This window comes from Lycorma delicatula, chromosome 9 (genome assembly GCF_047948215.1).
Source record: "Lycorma delicatula isolate Av1 chromosome 9, ASM4794821v1, whole genome shotgun sequence".
Classification (NCBI taxonomy): Eukaryota; Metazoa; Arthropoda; class Insecta; order Hemiptera; family Fulgoridae; genus Lycorma; species Lycorma delicatula.
Window position 1 is genome coordinate 86,899,866 of NC_134463.1, and position 20,012 is coordinate 86,919,877.

The 20,012-nt window shown below is 29.1% G+C and overlaps 1 protein-coding gene across 2 annotated transcripts in view; it reads right to left on the reverse strand.

Moving 5' to 3' along the window:
* Epg5 (ectopic P-granules autophagy protein 5) overlaps nt 1-20,012 on the reverse strand; it is a 239,997-nt gene that overhangs the window by 152,233 nt on the left and 67,752 nt on the right. For both annotated transcript variants that reach the window (XM_075375997.1, XM_075375996.1), the window contains exons 18-24: nt 19,154-19,317; nt 17,787-17,960; nt 14,539-14,662; nt 11,437-11,603; nt 10,864-11,013; nt 7,571-7,772; nt 2,184-2,326 (exon numbers count right to left, since the gene is read on the reverse strand). In XM_075375997.1, the coding sequence (XP_075232112.1) occupies nt 2,184-2,326; nt 7,571-7,772; nt 10,864-11,013; nt 11,437-11,603; nt 14,539-14,662; nt 17,787-17,960; nt 19,154-19,317 (1,124 nt within the window). The remainder of the gene's footprint in view (nt 1-2,183; nt 2,327-7,570; nt 7,773-10,863; nt 11,014-11,436; nt 11,604-14,538; nt 14,663-17,786; nt 17,961-19,153; nt 19,318-20,012) is intronic.

The window sequence follows — 20,012 nt, forward strand, 5'->3', positions numbered from 1 at the left end:
TTTTTACAATATTTTAGAGTCCTACGCTCATCAAGGTAACAATAATACATCATGCTAAACTCATCTATGCCACACATATGTTTGTTGCAGTCTAGTACAATATTAGGCTTCTGATTTACTGTCTCCCTTTCATGTTTTCTAGACGTAATTTCTTCATCTTGAACTTTCGCTTTAGCAGACAACAACAAGACTGGTTGCTTTTGAGATTTTTTTTTGTTTGTATACCATGGCAAGAACATTATTTTTGTAAAGTAAATCTTGCTGTCAACTGGAATCTGTTGTTTCAACTCTTGGGGTAAATCCTTTCTGTTTCTTCGTATAGTTCCAGTAAAAAAATGTATTTCTTGTGTATAAAAAAATCAATCGATGGAAGACTAGAAAATAATTAACACAGAACAAATGATAGCTCTTATTCGGTAAGTTGCAAAAAGACAATAAACTTTTTACAATATAAAAGGAAAGACAAACTTTCTTTACTTCTTCTTTATTGCCTTTGATTCTAGACCTTTTGTAGAAAAAAACATTCATGCAATACTTAGAAACTGAATCACAGAGTACCCACAGTTTGATGCCCGACCTGTGATGATATTTATTTGGGGTAAATATCACATTAATTGCAGGTGACTCTTGGTGCCAATGAGACTTTCATCAATTGAAATTTTTTATGAGGATTACTAATAGATTTTTTAGGAAAAAGGAAATTATTAGATTTTTTGAAGTGTTGTTGGCATCTAGTCTAGCATAGGTTACAATCTTTGACAGGGATCGTATCCACTTTCATTGGGTTTTAGTAATCTATAGTTATTGACCACATGGAAAAAATTTAGAATTGATTTTAATCATCTATTTAAAAACATTTTGTGGAACCAAGGTGTACTTTGGGATGATGTAACCGACCAGTATGATTTAATTGGCTGTTTTTAATTAGCCACATGTTAAGTATCACAACAATAAAGGCAAGCATTTCATTTACTGTGACTGGTTTCCAAGAACCATACATTCTAGATGGATAAGATGGATAAATATTTTGCCCTTTGGATCTAACAGCATCATCAGCATAACTGTTAGTTTCTTTTTCAAATAACTGGACTAATGTATCAGTAAAAAAAGTTTGTCTACCAGAGGACAATTTTTAGGTCCAGTATTTCTTCAAATTAAAATTGTAGTTACTTTCAATTTTATTCCACACATTTTCACTATCATCTTTATAATCACTTGACATATCACCTAAATTCAATTCATCACTCAAAACCTGCCTAGATTTATCTAAATTAGTGGAACTTGGCACACGGTAACATTTTGTTGCTAAACTATCCTCATCTTTATTATCTCTTGTATTTACAAACGACCTCAAAGATTCACCAAACAACGACGATGCTTGCAGAATGTCAGGACATTAATTAGCGTCTTCATCTGTATCATCTAAATCAGAAATATAGTTATACAACACACTATCAGAGTCAACACTTCTAAGTTCCCTGTCAATTTCACTTTGAGTATGATATTCATCACTCATTTTGAATAAATACTATAATGTGTATAAATACCATACTGTGTATGGTAACACACTATAAATTTAACTCGCTATAAAAAAGACTAATAAAAAAAATAAAAATACATTTGGTAAACAAAATAACACTTGATTAAACACATCTGTTTACATTCAGATGCAAGTGCGCACTAACTAAACAGGGACAAATAAAAGAACAACAAACTCAACACGCTTCATTAGTTGACCACTATTGACACAAAAACTCGATCGCACATTAGCCTCACTTAACGTTCAATCCTTAAATAATAACCTTCACAACTCTAATTATACTTATTACATTATTTTTATTTAGACTCTGCAATTATCACTTTGTATAACTTATACATTTGTTCTATTTATTTAACAATAAAAACAATTAGTATAAATATTGAACTGACAAAAAATCGTCAAGTGGCTCTCAAAGGGTTAATTTTAGCAGCTCTACGCACAAAACAATACTGCAATAACAAAAAAAAAGGTATTTTTTTAGATCTAAGATGAGAGAGATTTTATTTATTTTTTATTTTTTTTGGGTGGCCCCTTGCAACACCCTTAATAATATAAGCATAGAACATTTAATATTCAAGCAGCAATTCTTAACTCTACTCCTTACCTTAAAAAAAAGTAGTTGATAAAATAAAATACAACTTACTGAGTTAACTGTTCAAGATGCACACTAGCTACGCACAAAATCTGTGGAGGGGGCTGTAATGCACATCTTAATAGACCTTCCATTTCCAGTCTGTTTGTCTGCATTTCATGTTCTGAACCTTCATTTAATCTTGCCTCTAATATCTGAAATGAAAAATATATAAATAACTAAATAACTTTTATACCTATAATAACATAATAATTGTAGTTACTAAAAAAAAAAAAAAAAAAAAAAAAAAAAAAAAAAAAAAAAAAGAATAAATCTAATAAAGAGTTTTATTAGTAGAATATTAATTGATAAATAAATAACTTATATACATTAAAATTAAATTGTTTATTTTCTACTTGAATCAAAATAAATATCAAAGACAGATCTAGGAAGTCATTTATAGAGTCTGTGAATATCTTTTACTTAATTTGCTTAAAAAAAAAGAAGATAAATGGATCTGTTTTTAAAGTTGACAGTGCGTACCAAAAAATGTTAAAAATAAATGATCATAAAATTAGTATGGGAAGACTCAATCTCAGAATAGAATTTAGAATATTAGGGTTTTACATATATTAGGAATAAAGTCTCTGCAAACATCTTCAGACTCTGGCAAAAAAATGGAGGTCATATTATAACAACTTATCAAGAGAGTTGAGTTTTCTTAGCCTATGTCAACTCAATTCTCCAACTTCCTATTTACTCATGGTGCCCCTGCTTAATTGAGCAACTCAGTTGGAAGATCAGGTACCCAACCCCAATGGAAAACTGAGTCGGTGAGCTGACAGGATTTGGAAGTAAGTGGAAAGCAACAGGAAACCATCACTGATTATTTTCTCTTGACAACCCGATAGTTTTGCTCAGTTAAAAATTGTCTGGAGCTTCAATTCCCCATTCAGATATCTCTCCAGCATGCTTTGAAGCAAGCTGAAAATCATACAGGATGGAGATGCATGCTTGATGGGGTCATGATGCTCAACAATGAGTAGTACAATTGAAAAGATATATATTAAATAGTCTTATTTCAAAGATAAAAAGGTGAAATAGAAAATCACCATTCACTGCAGTTATTCCAGTTTCTTCATTCATTTACTTTTTTCATGTTTTGTAAATTTTCTTATAAAAATTAGTGGAATGAAATTTCACATTATTTTAATATTAAGAATGCTAATAATCAAAAATTACTATTAAATCAAATCGATTCAAGAATAGAACCTTTATTAAATTTTGCTTTAAAAAATAATGATTATAATAGAATGAATAAGAGTAATATTCATACTAACAAATTATTTAAAAAGATTCACATCAAGTACAGGGCTAAATTAATACAAAAAAAAAAATCAAAACAGAATAAATTATAAGGATGAAAAATCATTCAAAAGATCATTAAAAATATTTTTAATTGATAATAGTTTCTTTCAATCTATGAATTCCTTTCTTGTAAAACTGAGTTTACTATGTCAGATTATTCAGGTATTACATTTTAGTAGTAGTAGTAGTAGTAGTAGTACTAGAAGCATGACTAAGGAAATGTAGAGAAAAAAGTGAAAGGTATCTCACTCAAGATATAACCATTCAGCTTCTAACTGAAAAAGGTAAACTTTCTAATTATAATCACGCTTAAATTTCTTTATAATGACATCTGATTATAAAACAGATCTATTTTTTATTGTACCATCTGTTTTTATATGTATAGTTTATCTTAAAAATATGATCTATATAATATATTCTAATGAAGCCATCAGAATAAAAGATTTAATGCTTTATCCTTCAAAAAAAAAAAAAGATTAAAATTAAATTTATTTTGGGGAAACGACCAAAAGATAGGATCATCAATGCCAAAAAATAAAAAAAATAAAAGTACCTCTTAAGAGAGAATATGAACTATATGTTAAAATTTTTATTGTACAAGTATAATCTAAAAACACACCTGTTACTATGAAGAACAATCAACCTTTGCATTAGGAATCAATGCAATTAATTAAAAATGTCAAGACATGTATGACAAAATATAATAGGAGTTCATAATTAGAAAATTTACACTGAAATAATAAGAGATTACAGTGGAAGTGTAGACGGTTCAGACCAAAGCACAGAGCAATGGCTAAAAGAAAACAAATAATAATAATACAGTAACACATCACAAACATAAACTAGAAATAAGAAAAGAAAAACATAAAAAAGAACAGTGTTTTATGACTTAAAAAACTTGCTTAAATCACTGTGTTTAAAAAACAAAATTGAACAAGGGTAGAAAGAAGAATCATCATTAATATGTATTAATAAATATCAATTAAAAATTATTTGACAAAAAAAATTATATAATGCTAAGTAAACCAATGTACCTTATATAATCAAGAAATTTTCATAATGCCCATATCATCATCAAGCAATATAGATACACAACAGAAGGAAAGTTAAGTTGCTACCTTACCTTATAGAATCATACTGTTCTGAGAGACAAATTATGTCTACATCATTAACAACAAAATTGCAGGTTCAATAAAAAGAGAATGCCCTATTTATTCTGAGCTAATTATAACAATTTCTTCATGTGTATCCTGAGTAACATAAAATCTTTAATCATAGTTTACGAGAAGAATAGATGTTCCATGAATACGGAAGCAGATATGATTCTAAATGCAGTAGTATTCTTTAATGTGAATACTGAGAATGACAGTGACAAAAGTTCAGCATATCCTTTAGCAAAATTTATAAGGCTGTTTGTAAGTAATGCATTACACTGCTGGATCTTAAATAAAAAATTAGTTTTTTTCTGTAATTTCTTCTCAATTGTCCAAGCCATACGTACAAATGCACATATTCATATATATTCTCAAACATTTTATGGGATTTTTTTTTTATAGAAATTCAGATCTCCCTTCCCTTCTCAGACTATAACGATTCATATTACTCCTCTGTGTTTTTAAATTATATTTAAATTCTATTAGATAAACAACCAAGTACAGAATATTGAGATAAGACATATCTTATCTTAATTTTTCACTAAAGTACTACTGCCATGGGATACTGCATTCTTAGTAATGACTGAAATATTTCCATTACTGCACAATAAGCATTTAAAAATAAAAATAGTAAAATAATGAAAATTGAGTTTTAATTTAAACAAGTGCTGCTATCAGTTGGAGTTTTTATAAAACCGTCTCCCTCAAACACTGTCTGATGGCTTATCAAATTTAAATTTTGTTTGTATTTATATATGTAATATTTTTCTTACATATTTAATCTTATGTCATATTCACTAATTTCAAACATTTCTAAATTTGTGTTAATATCAGAAATAGAATGTTTATTGTTTATTAGATGATCTGCCATACTAGATAAACCTAATTTAATATTTTTATAATTTCTATAATGTTCAAGAAATTTAGTTTTGAAGGATCTGTTTGAGTTTCCTATATAAATAGCATAGCAATCATTAGATACATAAATTTCACAGAAACTGTTTATTTTATTAATACTTTTGTTTTTTAAATATTTTATTATGTGGTTATTAAGTTATTTACGCTGGTTTACATATTTCTTTACTCTAATTTTTATTAATATTTTCCATAATATTATTACTGTATAATTACTTTATGTATTTGTTTTCAGTCATTTGTATCTTATTATGAATTTGTTGTAAGGTAGTTTATTTTGTTATTGTGTTTTGATAGTTTTTTTAAATAAATATTATTAATTAAAGCAGTATCATATCCAATTTCAATAGCTATATGTGTTATGATGTTTATTTAATGATTTAACTACTTTTCTTTGTTATTATGTGTATATTTTACTGCTCTATTAATCATATTTATATGAGGGTCACCTTTTAAGATTTTACAAAAACAATGAAACAAAAAACTTTTTGGTACAATTCATTTTATTGTTTCTCTAAATATTCACCTTAATGATTTATACACTTTTGCTTGTATTCGAAACAATTATTGAAACACTGTTTCCACTCTGAAGTTGGTACCTCAAAAACATGGTTTCAGAAGGATTCAACAGCTTCTTGAGGTGATGGAAATCACTGTCTGCGCATTTTTCGTTTGACATTCGAGAACAAAAAAAGTCATTAGGTGATAAATCAGGTGAATACAGGTAATGAGACATTAATTCAATGTTTTTCTCCATCAAATAATCAATTGTTTGACGTGCTGTGTGAGAGCTGGCATTGCCAAGATGAAGAGTGATGCAAAGTTTTCAATTGTTTTTCCTGATTTCACTGGTGATTTCTGGCAAACAAATTGTTGTATACCATACAACATTAACTGTTCTTTGATCCTCTAAAGCAAAGGTTGCTCTACATGTGCAGTATAACCAAAGAAACAAGTGATAATTTTCTTGGAAGTACTTCACGAACAAACCACTTCTGTTGGATTCAGTTTGTCTTCCAACACCCAATTGTTGCTTAGTTTCCAGCTCGTACACACATATCCAAGTTTTGTCTTCAGTTACGATGTTGTATACAAATTTTGCATTTCCTCAGTTGAATATTTTGAGCATTTCCTTACATCGATTTACACGGGCCTGTTTTGAGCTTTGATCAAATTAGGCGGAACCCAAAAGGAACAGATCTTTTTCACAGCTAAATGTTCATGCAAAATCAGGTATACTGTAATCTTCATTATGTTTAAAGATGCCTCTATCTCATGGTAAGTGACATGCTCTTCAATCATGTTGCGCACAGCATCAGGTGTTTTTAGAACAACCAGTTTTGGTAGCCTTCACAAAATTCATTGCTGATGGAACCATGACCACGAAGAAAATTCTGCGTACCAATTGTAAATAGTCTTTTCTGATGGTGACTCATTACCAAAAGTTGAACAAGGCAATTTGAGGCACTGTTGTTGAGTTAGGTCCTTTACTAATATTGTAAAAAATTATCCAATGAAAACCTTCACGTGAAATTTCTTTTTTTCACAAAACAGTTTTTTTTAATGCTCACTGTAAATAAACTACTTGGCCTATTAAAAGAATAATGTCACATCTCAATAGTGCAATTTGTTGTAAAAACTGTTATTTGTAAAAATTTAACAGGCAACCTCCCTATATGTATTAATTTTATGTAGCACACAATAATTGCAATTTCAGGTTTGCAACAGGCCACAGTTGTGTGAATATTCAATAACAAAAGTAGTTTGCTACCATGTACACCTTTTGTCACCATTCAGCACTTTGTTCCAAACAGGTAAAAAGTAGAACTAATTCCTAAACATTGGTCAAGCATCTATTCACTTCTCAATCTACGCTTTAATGCAACACAGTTTTGTTCTAAATGTAGCAAACTATTGTTAACCCTGCCAGTTTTCTTTGAAATAAAATATTTTGATAAATAATAAAAATATATTTGAAAAAATATAAAACTTATCATTCTTAAGATGATATAATTAGTGTACCTTTATTCGTATTTCAGCAGGTCCAGCACAAACTAATGAATTTGCTGTGTTATGTGAACGTCTTGGATTTGTACCAGGCTCTGCAGTGTCACATGCTGCATGTAGAACAATTTCTGTTTCAACATCTCTAAATAATGTTGGTAGTAATTCTAAAAAGGTGCAATCAAGTGCTGTATGTTCTGATACTCTCAAAGAATAAGTCCTGCAAATAAATCAACTTATTGTATAATATAGAATAGCGTAAATTATAATACAGGTTATAAATAAAAAGTAGTCATTTTTTAAATGATACACAATGAATTTTTTTAACAAGGAACTCTTCCTTAGCAAACTTTTCTGATGAAGTTATTTATAAAAACTGTTTTTATACCTACGAAGTCGATTTATTCTTATCCCAAGTTCCCAATGAATTGGTGAACTTACAAATATTTAATCCAAATATTTTTCTGAATATGCACTAAACCCATCTGTTCATGAATTTTTTCAATATACAGTAAGGCTTTTAATTATTTATACTTTGAAAATAATAATGTATGCATAAAATAAAAAAAAACATTTTTCAGATTATTTACAATTTATTTAAATATATATTTTTTTAAATGTATCAATAACACGTTGGCTGCTGCAATTATAAGAAAAATCATGTCCGCCACATGCTGCAGCAGTTAAGTACAAAATATTGAAAGTAATAAATAATAATTAATTAACTAGAAGTGGTCCAAATAGAGTATACAGAGTATTTCTAAAATGGTAGACTGGCTATACTTTTTCGGATTCTACTTGTAAAATTAAACAAAAAGTATCCTTAGGAAAACTGGCAATTTCTCCCTCATTCTCATCCTGTCCGCCTTTTTGTTATTTTTATATAAAAATTTATAACTCAAGTTTGGACAGATGAATCACATTTATATTTGTTAAGTGTCTTGGCAATAAAGTTTTAAAACTAGCAAAAAATCAGGAATTAAATACATTTGCAAATTACAAAATGATGGCCATGTTTATTTTTCAATCCGTTATATCTCCATAAATATTAGTTTTATCAAAATTTATGTTATTTCTAAAATATTAGGCCTTTTATTTTGAATAAAATGACATTTTACTTTTTTTAAATTGCTTTGCAAATAGCTGAGTTATGGCAGAAAAGTTATGTAATTTTGTCTGTTTTCATGTCCTCCACTTTAGGTTCAATTTGATTAAATATTAATTGTTTTTATTTATTGTTAATTCTAGTATTGTAAATTAGTATTGAACTACTGTATGAATTTTGAAACATATATTAATAGTTAATGAATGTGTGAAACAATGGTGCTAGCTTACAATTATATCTTGTTGTTATCTGTATGCCGTAGATGCTATTGGAAAACATTTACTGCAAGCTGAAGTATACTGTAGTTGTAGATGTTCAAATAGCAGTGAGAGACTACGGCACTAATTGCAGCCTGTGTGGAATAGTAACCTGAGATGCCAGCGCATCTCACAGCAACTAACAAGTTTAAAGCCCAAAATTTAAAAAAAGACCAATTTTTTTACCGATCTGTATACTTTCTCGTTATAGCTATAGCAGCAATATAGCCAGTAAAATAAAAATATAGTTCTTTATAAATTAAAAAAAGCCCTCACACTGAATTTGCTACTGCTGAGTATCTCCTTATCTTAAAATATGTTCTTTAAGTATACTGGGATGATTGTTGGCGTAATTTGTTTAAATAAAAAGACTTACAAGGTCTGTAAAAAAGTAATTAGACTAGTTTTTTTTTTTTTTTTTTTGGCATCCAAAGTGACAAAACTATAAAGTTACTAGTATATATATATATATATATATATATATATATTGTTATAAGAACAGCTGATTTATATTAGGTATTAATATTTTTAGTCTATTGTTGCCACGTGAGACGTAAACTTCTTGTGGAACAAGTTTCTGTTGTACAAAAATGCGTGATACTAATTATGAGCAACATTGTGCAATCAAGTTTTTGTTAAACTCGACGAGAATCCTACTGAAACCTTTTCAAAATTGAAAAGGGTGTATGGAGATGACGCCCTGTCACAAGCCCAAGTTTTTAGGCAGTTTAAAGCATTTTCAGATGGCCAAGAATCAGTGTGGACAACCCACACTTTTGAAGACCGTTAATGTCAAAAAGTGACAACAAAGTTGAGCGAATCAGAGATTTCATATGGTACAACTGACGATTATCTGTCAAAATGATTGCAGAACAATTGAATTTGAACCATATCACAGTTCATCAAATTATGACAAACAAATTGGACATGAAAAAAGTTTGTACAAAATTCGTCCCAAAAAAAACCTCACTGTTGAACATAAAAACAGGGTGGAAGTGTGCTGCGATCTTCTAGAGCAAATTGAAACCGATTCTGATTTTCTAAAAAATGTTATTACTGGTGATGAATCTTGGATATTTGAGTACGACCCAGAAACAAAACCCCAGAGTGGCACACTTCAAACTCACCACGTCCCAAAAAAGCAAAAATGAGCAAATCAAAACCATGCTAATTTGTTTCTTTGACAGTAATGGCATTGTCCATAAGTTGTGTTTGCCTATAGGACAGACTGTAGATCAATATGTTTACCGAGAAATTCTTGAAAAATTGTGGAAAAGTTTGCCCACATGACCAGCCATGAAAGACAACTGGATGCTGCATCATGACAATACACCTTGCCACACTGCACTCTCAATTAATGAGTTTTTGGGAAAGAGAAACATTCCTGTAGTTCCTCAACCACCTAATTCACCTGACTTCCCTGAGACTTTTTCCTGTTCCTGACTTTAAAAACACCTCAAAGGATACCATTTTGAAAAAGTAGAAAATATTTTTTTTTAAATGTAACCGACCATCTGAAGGATATTCCAGGTTTTGAGTTCCAACACTGCTATGAAGGGAAAATCATGTGAAGCGTTGCGTGGCTTCCCAAAGGAACTATTTCAAAGGTGATGGAATCCATGTATAATTGGATTGTAAATAAATGTTTTTTTGAACCAGTCTCATTACTTTATTTACAGATTTGTACATATTATACTCTCAAAATCTGAATTTATTTACACAATAACATATAGTAAAAAACGAAGATATTTAGTTTTGCAACCAAAAATTACACAATCTAGATCATGCTGTTATATAAATCAATTTTCTCTTGTGAGGAAAATAATAACCCTTAAACTATAAATTAATTTACTATTTCTATTTAAAACATCACAATTAATAAATATAATCATTTAACACAAATACAAACACACACTCAATCACTCCCGTATGAATGTATACTGACTTACTTTGCAAACCGCAAAAGTGCAGAAACAGATGGCCGAATAGAATCAAGCATAACACCTTTATGAAGGATTACATCTCTAGTTATAGGTGGAACAACTGGAGGACCAAATTTTAGTGAAGGAGGTGGTAAAACAGTATCATATGATTGCAACCTATTTAAAAACAAAAGAAAAAAATAATAAATATAATTTAAAATGAAATCTTTGAAGAAAACAACAATCAAATTTTCACAAGATGTCTAACAATCAACCAACTAAGGAAAAGAAAAACTTCTTGGAAAATTTTCCCACTTGGAAAATTCATTAAGGAAAAGACGCCACTACGGATCCCCAACGGTTTGCTGAAAATAGTAAAGAAACTAAACATATCACATGTAATAATTATGTAATTTATAAAAATAATCTCAATCATTCAAGTTTATTCAAACTTAAATAAAAATTTAATTCAAAATAACTATTAAATTTAACAAATTATATAAGTATAGTAATTGAAACAAATAAAGACAACTGATGAGGAAAATACAAAACTATAATAATCATAAATGACTAAAAAAAATAAAAACTGTATATAAATACCTTTTCAGAATTCGTTTTACAGGATTACGTTCTTCATGCTGTTGTGGTGTACGTATTGTATTAGAACTGTCATTAGTTAAACGGTTTTGACAAGCCATCCAGCATCTTAAACTATCTTGTACACTTTTATTTAAAACATCTTGATCGACAAATTCTAACCAAGGGCTCTGCATTAAATAACAATATAAAAATTAATAAACAAACAATCTAATAGAGTAATTGAAGAGAACACAATTTCAAAAATGTCTTTTAGTCCTGAGAATATTTCCAGTTTAGATCAAGTTATTACAAAAAATTAAGTTACATAACACAAAACTAGTCTTGATTTTTAATTATTATTATTATTACTACCATGATAAAAAATGTAAAAAGAAAGGAATAAATAAATATATATGAGGTTAGATAAAAAAATACGTGGAATTTTAGTTTTTCTCTAAAAATCGTTATTTATTCAGAATATTGACTTTACCATCAAAGTGCTCCCTTTTGGATATTTCTTTGAGCACTTTTTCCAATCTTTAAAGCACCTCTGGAACGCAATTCAATGTGGCGTTTCAATGCAGGTAGCCTCTTGAGCTATTCTGTCTTTATCTCTTCAATATTAACAAAACATCATCCTTCATGATTCTTTTCAGCTTGGGGAATAGGAAGAAGTCATAGGGGGCTGTGTACGGCAAATATGGAGGCAGAAGCATCATAACAGTGTTGTTTTTGGGCAAAATTCACAAACAAGCAGTGAAGTGTGAGCAGGTGCACTATTGTTTAGGTGTCAGATGTCTTCTTTGGAAGGCATAAACTCAATACTATCTCGGGGTGAATTTACTGATGTAGGTGTCCCTCGGGGCATCTGCATCGGTGGCATCTCACGTGGCCGGGCTGAACACTGTGGAATGTGATCAGTTTGAGGGCAAGATGTCCTCCGTTAAAGCCATTGTTGGCAAGGAATGGAGGGAGTGGTGTAGCGACCTGACCCGCTACGAGGTGGGATCTTCTCCCCTCAGGGTGGAATTGAGGTGCACTATTGTACTGCAATTGCCATGAACTGTTTCAACACAAATTCAGGTGTTTCCTTCAAACTGCTTCATTCAAATGGTGTAGAACTTCCAGGTAGTAATCTTTATTGACCATACAACCTATCACTGGTCTCTTTTCACAAGCAGAGATTGCATTGTATAAAGTCTTTTTCAGTGCTATTTTTGAGCTGGTGGTCGAGTGTGTACCTTCCCCAGTTTCAGAATCGTGCTGTCTGAGAACTGTTACAATGGTTTTGCACCCTTATTGTTAGATAATTCATAATCCTTTTTTCTTGGGGATTCAGAGATTTTGGCACAGGATTTATTCGAGCACCCGCCTCACTGAGGCGAAAAGAGTGGCAACGACTCCTGGTCACAAGTCCCTGTTACGAGCAAAGGGGCCTTTACCGTTAGTCCTGCTCGCGCTCTTTTAGAATGGGGTTGTAATCTGTAACATCTGTGGATGCATTAAAACTTCCCAGTAAAGTTCTCTCAATTTCTGAAAAGTTGTTAAAGATGTATGCAATCTGGTGTTGTCATATGGTTGCAAACCATCTGACAACAGAAAGGGTATACAATGATACCCTTTCTGTTGACTAGTTCAGGATGTTTCTTTTAAATTACTAGGTGTAATTGTGCTAATTTTCAACAATACAAGTCTGACCCTTTGTTCTGCCTGACGGCAACAGCTCATGATGTATGATGCCCTTCCAATCCCACCAAATACACAGAACAACCTTCCTGGGCATCAGTGCTGGCTTTGCCACAGCCTGTGGAGCTTCTACCACTTTGACCACGATCTTTTTCACACATTATTGTCGTAGGTTATCCACTTTTCATCACTTTGATCATCCAGTTCAGAAATGGCTCAATTTCATTATGTTTCAGTGAATTCACAGATAGAAATTTGATAGAGTAAATGTTTCTGTGTCAGATACACATGCTGCACCCAAACATTGAACTTCTTTTTGTAATTTAGCATATTCTTACATTTTTTAAGTATCTATTTATATTTGATATAAGGTATCTTCTAATTTTTCAGTAACTATTTAGTGTTATCTAATTGTGGTTGCTAATTTTTTTAAATATATTTTCTGTATATAGTAATTACACAATCTCTCATAACAACTGTTTTTACTTATCAGCTAGAATGATGTATGCTACTTTAGCTACAACGGGAAAGTATATAGATTCAGTAAAAAAAAATCTAAAAATATTAATCTTTTTTAAAGTTTCATGCCTTAAGGAGACATTTTAACAAAAAAAAAAAAATAATAATAATAGATTTAAATAAACTGTTAATAATCTGCAAAAAATTGTTTTATTCTAATGCTCCTAAGCCCAAAAAAATCTATTTATGTCACAAGGACGTTTTTGGCATGAACTTGATCTTATAACTCTGCACCCTGTTGACAAATTTTCTTCACAGTTGGTAGAGAGGTACTATCTTTGGGGGAAAAAATGTATAAAATTTTTGTAAAAATTGGAAAGACGGGGGAGGTTTTTGCCAAAATAAAATTTCAAACCTTTACTGGGCACTTTAGCAAAAACTTTTTCTTACAAAAATTGAAGTTTTTTTAATCAAGATCAAAAATTACCCAAACTCTTTACTAAAGTTCACCAATTCCCTAAAAATGACAATATATTTTTCTTTTTTTACCTATATCTCACTTCAGAAAAGGAGATAACGTGAGTTTTTTGCATCTATATTTTCTACATCGATAGGCCTTCAATCACTAAAAGTTTTTGTCCTTCCTATTCCAATGTTTTGTAGTAACAAAAAATATTTTTCTATTTCATTTTAAATTTAAAACCATCTTGCAAGTTACCCGTTCCATTTAAAATATAAAAATCTTACATTTTTGATAAGCCTTAAAAAAAAAATTAGCCAAAAATTTTCACTCTTCCTATTTGACCGACATAACTGTGAAATTATCCAGTTTGTTGCCGGCTTATTTTTAAAACAATTTCTTTTTTAAAAAACTCCAAAAATGAATTATTTATTAGAAAATACTGAATAAATTTATAAAGTAATATATTCATTATATTTAATTTTATAAATGTATTAAATAAATTTAAATAAACTCACCTGTTCACCTGAAATAAGTGCTGTCAATAACAGCGGATTATACTGAGGTGGTAATCCAGGCAAAAATAAACCAGGTTCCTGCAATCTTGGTTCCTCCAACCATAAACTAAATGTTCTGTATAATCTAGAAAAAAATAAATAAAAATTATAAAAAAATGACAATTAGAAAAACAAAGAAACTTACGCACAATTAGCAAAACCAGTTAGTAAATTCATTCTTACTGTGGAGACTAATTTACTGAATGGTCATAGTGTTTCTGCACGGAGTTAACAGCAAGGAAATTTACCAACAACAAAGAGGTATTTTGAAGTGCTGCATCTTCAGCACTTCTAAAATTTATTTCAATTTTTCTTCAAAGATGTATAAATATATTTTAATGTTCACAGTGTGGACATAAAATATACATATATTTTTTTAATTTAAATAGTTCATTATCACTATGATAATGAAATGCAATACTGTATAAAATACAAACCACCAAAACACAGTAATTATATAAATTAAAATTGCTATATTAATTTCCAATAATCAATTTTCATGGTATCCTGGTATCTTCAGTTGGCACTTAATTCTATAAATTCATTAAAATAAAATTTTTTTAATAATTTATCATTTTATTTTAAATTGTTTTCTGTTTTGAAATTTTGAATTGCATTAAGAACATATATGTAAAAATGCTGTCTAGTAAGGGAATAATTTAATCTTTAAAACATAGTACTTTCTTTTGTTCTATTGTGATTATTGCCAACTATTAAATAGTACTTTTATTATTTTTTTAAATAAAAAAAAATATAAACATATTTGATAGATCTATCAATAGTTTCTATCAAATATGTTTATATTTTTTTTTATTTAAAAAAATAATAAAAGTATATATATATATATGATTTAACTGGTATAAATATGTTTATATTTTTATTAGTAAAACAAATAATTATTTTTTTTTAATATCTAATGCAGCTGACAATCTGTTAGAATGCAAATATAGTATTACTAATTCCAAAAACAATTCAGAGATTTTGGAGATTTGTGTAGTGATAAAAATATGAATATACTTGACAAATATTATTTATAAAATAAACATAAAAAATATATAATGATGAACCATCAGATCACATTCAAGGAAGATGATTTAATAAAACCATAATAAAAATGCAATCTAGCAGCTGGAAATAATGACAATAGAACAAACGAAAATACTACGTTTTAAAGATTAAATCATTTCCGTACTTGACAGCAAAATTTACATACACATTCGTAACACAATTCAGAATTTCAAAACGGAAAACAATTTAAAATAAAATGACAAATTATTAAAATAAATATATTTTAACAGTTAACATGAAAGGATAACACGAAAATCAATTATTGGAAATTAATCTGGTTAAGTTTACCTTATCTAATTGCTGTGTATTGGTGATTTATGTTTCATATAATATTAAATACATATATTTAAATTTTATTAAACAACCAACCTAATATAGAATACTGAGATAAGACATACCTTAGATCATATCATACCTGAGATAAGATCATATCTTACCTTAATATATATATATATATATATATATATATATATTAAGGTAAGGTAAGGTATATATATATATATATATATAAAGTAGTAAATTAAAATATATAGACTGCTTTACTGAAATTAATCTTTTTAAGATTCATATTATTCCTCTGTACTGTTTTAATATGTTTTAAATTATATTTAAATTCTATTAAACAAATCACCAAGTACAGAATATTGAGATAAGACATATCTTACCTTAATTTTTCATGAAAGTACTTTTGTAGATTCCACATCCTCAGTTGTGACTGAAATATTTCTATTATTGCATAATAAAAATGTAAAAATAAAAATAATAAAATAATTAAAATTGTGTATTAATTTAAATGAGTGCTGGTATCTATTGTAGTTCTTATAAGACCGTCTCCTTCAAGCACTGTCTGATGGTTTATCAAACTGAAATTTTGTTTGTATTTATAAATGTAACATCTTTTTTTTTTTTTTTGTTTGTCTTCAGTCATTTGACTGGTTTGATGCAGCTCTCCAAGATTCCCTATCTAGTGCTAGTCGTTTCATTTCAGTATACCCTCTACATCCTACATCCCCAACAATTTGTTTTACATACTCCAAACGTGGCCTGCCTACACAATTTTTCCCTTCTACCTGTCCTTCCAATATTAAAGCGACTATTCCAGGATGCCTTAGTATGTGGCCTATAAGTCTGTCTCTTCTTTTAACTATATTTTTCCAAATGCTTCTTTCTTCATCTATTTGCCGCAATACCTCTTCATTTGTCACTTTATCCACCCATCTGATTTTTAACATTCTCCTATAGCACCACATTTCAAAAGCTTCTAATCTTTTCTTCTCAGATACTCCGATTGTCCAAGTTTCACTTCCATATAAAGCGACACTCCAAACATACACTTTCAAAAATCTTTTCCTGACATTTAATGTAACATCTAATATATCTAATTTTATGTATATATAGGAGAATGTCAAAAATCAGATGGGTGGATAAAGTGACAAATGAAAAGGTGTTGCTGCAAATCGATGAAGCACTTGTTGAAACTGGCACATATAATGGCACTTTAGAGTACAAATTCTAAATAAAATTCATTTTTTTTAAATTTTGTTTGTTTTATTCAACTTACTTAAACTCATCTTAAATTTTGTTCAGAATTAAATTTTCTACAAGTTTTACATATTTATTACCCATTTAACGATTTAATTGTACATTAAACATTAAAAAACAGGCATTTTTACCCCAGCTTTCACCAAACATACAGCATATACTGTTCTGGGACCTATCTTATTCAATTTTTCAGGTCAAAAACCATAAAAAAATCACTAATTCTGTCCCGTAATAATGTCCTAATAATTTCAGTACATCCTCATTTCACAGGGGTAGCTGAAATCAGAGTTAAATCTTTCACTAACCGTAACTCTCAAACGAAGCATTTTAGAACATGACTTATAATTCTTCTGAATTAGGAAAAACTATATTAGTTTTCCAAATTAGAAATAATATCCCTCTACCATAAACACAAAAAGAATTAATAAAATAATTTCATCACGAATATTTTTCTAACATCATATAAAAAAATCAGGATGTAAAAATTACATGACTAAATAACATAATCTAAACATACCAGTATACCTAACTTTCTCATGCTAGAAATATTATTAGACTAAAATATAATTCTAAATTTCTTCTTTTTTTCTTTTTCATACCTGGCAAGATTATCAGCCTTTGCCTTCTGTTCAAGAGTAAATTTATCGGAATCGACAGCCCTATTTTTATGATATTCATAACATTCTGCAAGTTTCTTCTTTAATCTTTTAAGGTAACTTAAATTTGTCATTCCCTCAAAGAATTTTTCACCAACACAACCTCGATCTGGTACACTGTAAAAAAAAATTAACTTAATAAATATTATAGCAACAATCAATTAAAGATATCATTTTTCTATTACTCGCTTCCAAAAAATTAAATTTTAGTTAACAGTTTTAATCTACAACAGAGATTTAAAACATTTGTCACTACACACTGAAATTTAATAGAATAATAGGTTATAAAAATTGCACTTTTGAAATAAAATGCCAGCAAAATCAATGTCCTGAAACTTCATCAAATGATAACTTTTTAATTAACATTAAACAACATTTAATTTCTTTATCAGACAATTAAAAGAAAAAGTTGATAAATAACTATATATTTCAGTGCCGACTAAATCATAATAATCATTTATCTGATTTCTCTTGGATGGTGTACACATTAAATTGACAAGAAGGATTGAAAAAAAATATTTAGTAAAAATATGAATGATACAAACAGTTGCATTCCTTTGAGAAGAGGGTCTGGCTGAACTGATGAAATAATTCCACAATCTACAAAATTTTTGAATATTCCCTAAGGAAACTTCCTTTAAGATTGTTCTTTGGTTTCTGGGGGAAAAGCAATTTGGGTACCTTATAATAAAACTAGGCAAAGTAGTAAATGTGGTATTTCCAAGTTGAACAGATAGCTGATTTCAGCAGTCATTGAATGTAGAACAGGAGTCTTTTGTTTAAAAGAGAACTTGTTTAGGTTATTCCTACTCCTTTGTTTATAAAATAGAGCATCAGTGGGTAGTTTGTTCTTTCTTATCACCTACACTTTTTCCTTAATTCCTTTTTCTTCAAATAGTTTTATGAACTGATCCTTGGTATCACAGTAATGGAGGAGGTGACACTGATATCTACAGGCCTTAGGATTCAGTTTTCTGTTTGCTGTCAATAAAAAACCCTAAATCACCTCTTAATATAGCATCGAACAAAAGAAGCTCTTTTATAGTATAAAAGAACTTATTTTTACTCCTACAGCCTAAAACATGCATATACACTCATTAATTTTAATAAGAAAAATGAAGCGAATGGAAAGATATGATAACCAAACAATTACCAATAAAACTATAAATTAATGAAAAATCCAACATAATTCTAACAGTGTATATAAATATACATTCTAATAATGAAATAATAATAATAAAACTACTTACATTACTCTCCTTCTACCATATTAATGAAATTAATCACAAATTAAGTAATCAGTAACTCACCCAGAAGCGGAAGGTACTCTGGCTAAATACAGACTGTAGAATTTTTGCCATATTAATGGTAAAACAGGATGATCTACTGGTGTATCTAATGCCTGTTGTGACCAACGGTAAATAGATAAGGCAGCAGATGGTATAACTGGAATCTTTAAAGTATTAGCAGCTCTCTGCAAAAATAAACACAAAAGAAGTAAAATTATTATTATAGAATGGAATTTTTATATAAAGAAATTAAATATTTATGCAATCAACAAAAATTTTGTTTTGCTTAAATAGTACAAACTAACAGTAAACTAATTTATAGTGTCCTCAGTTCACTGAATATTTTTAGAAGATTTTATTTTAAAGTTTTACCACGGAATGAGAATTTTATTACGTTTAGAACTTTCTGTCACTCAATTGAAGATCACTAAGTAAATGAAACTTTCACCATTAGAGAGCATGGTTATGAGAAAAAATGACAAGGTATGTAGCATTTAAAATTTTTTGAGGCAGCATCTCCTCTTTAACAAAAATAGTTAACTGCCTTTTTCTTGCTTATTTTGATTTCCAAAATAATGAAAAAAATGTTAAATTATATACATTTCCATAATTTTGTCTTAATGGTTTTAACATCTTATTCTCTGCTTATTTCCTAGTAATCTTTTTTCCACTTCGTTTGCACTACAACATGTAGAACACATACATAAATTAGAGAAAAAAAGTAAAAGAACAAATGAAGCACCAGTAAGAAGAAGATGATTGTTATAATTTTTTTTTGTAAGAACAAAAATATAACAAAAACAACTTTTGTCAAAATATTTATGGAAATTGCAAGATTTAATTAAAATGGAAGGTTTTTCATTAAATAACAAGTGTTTTC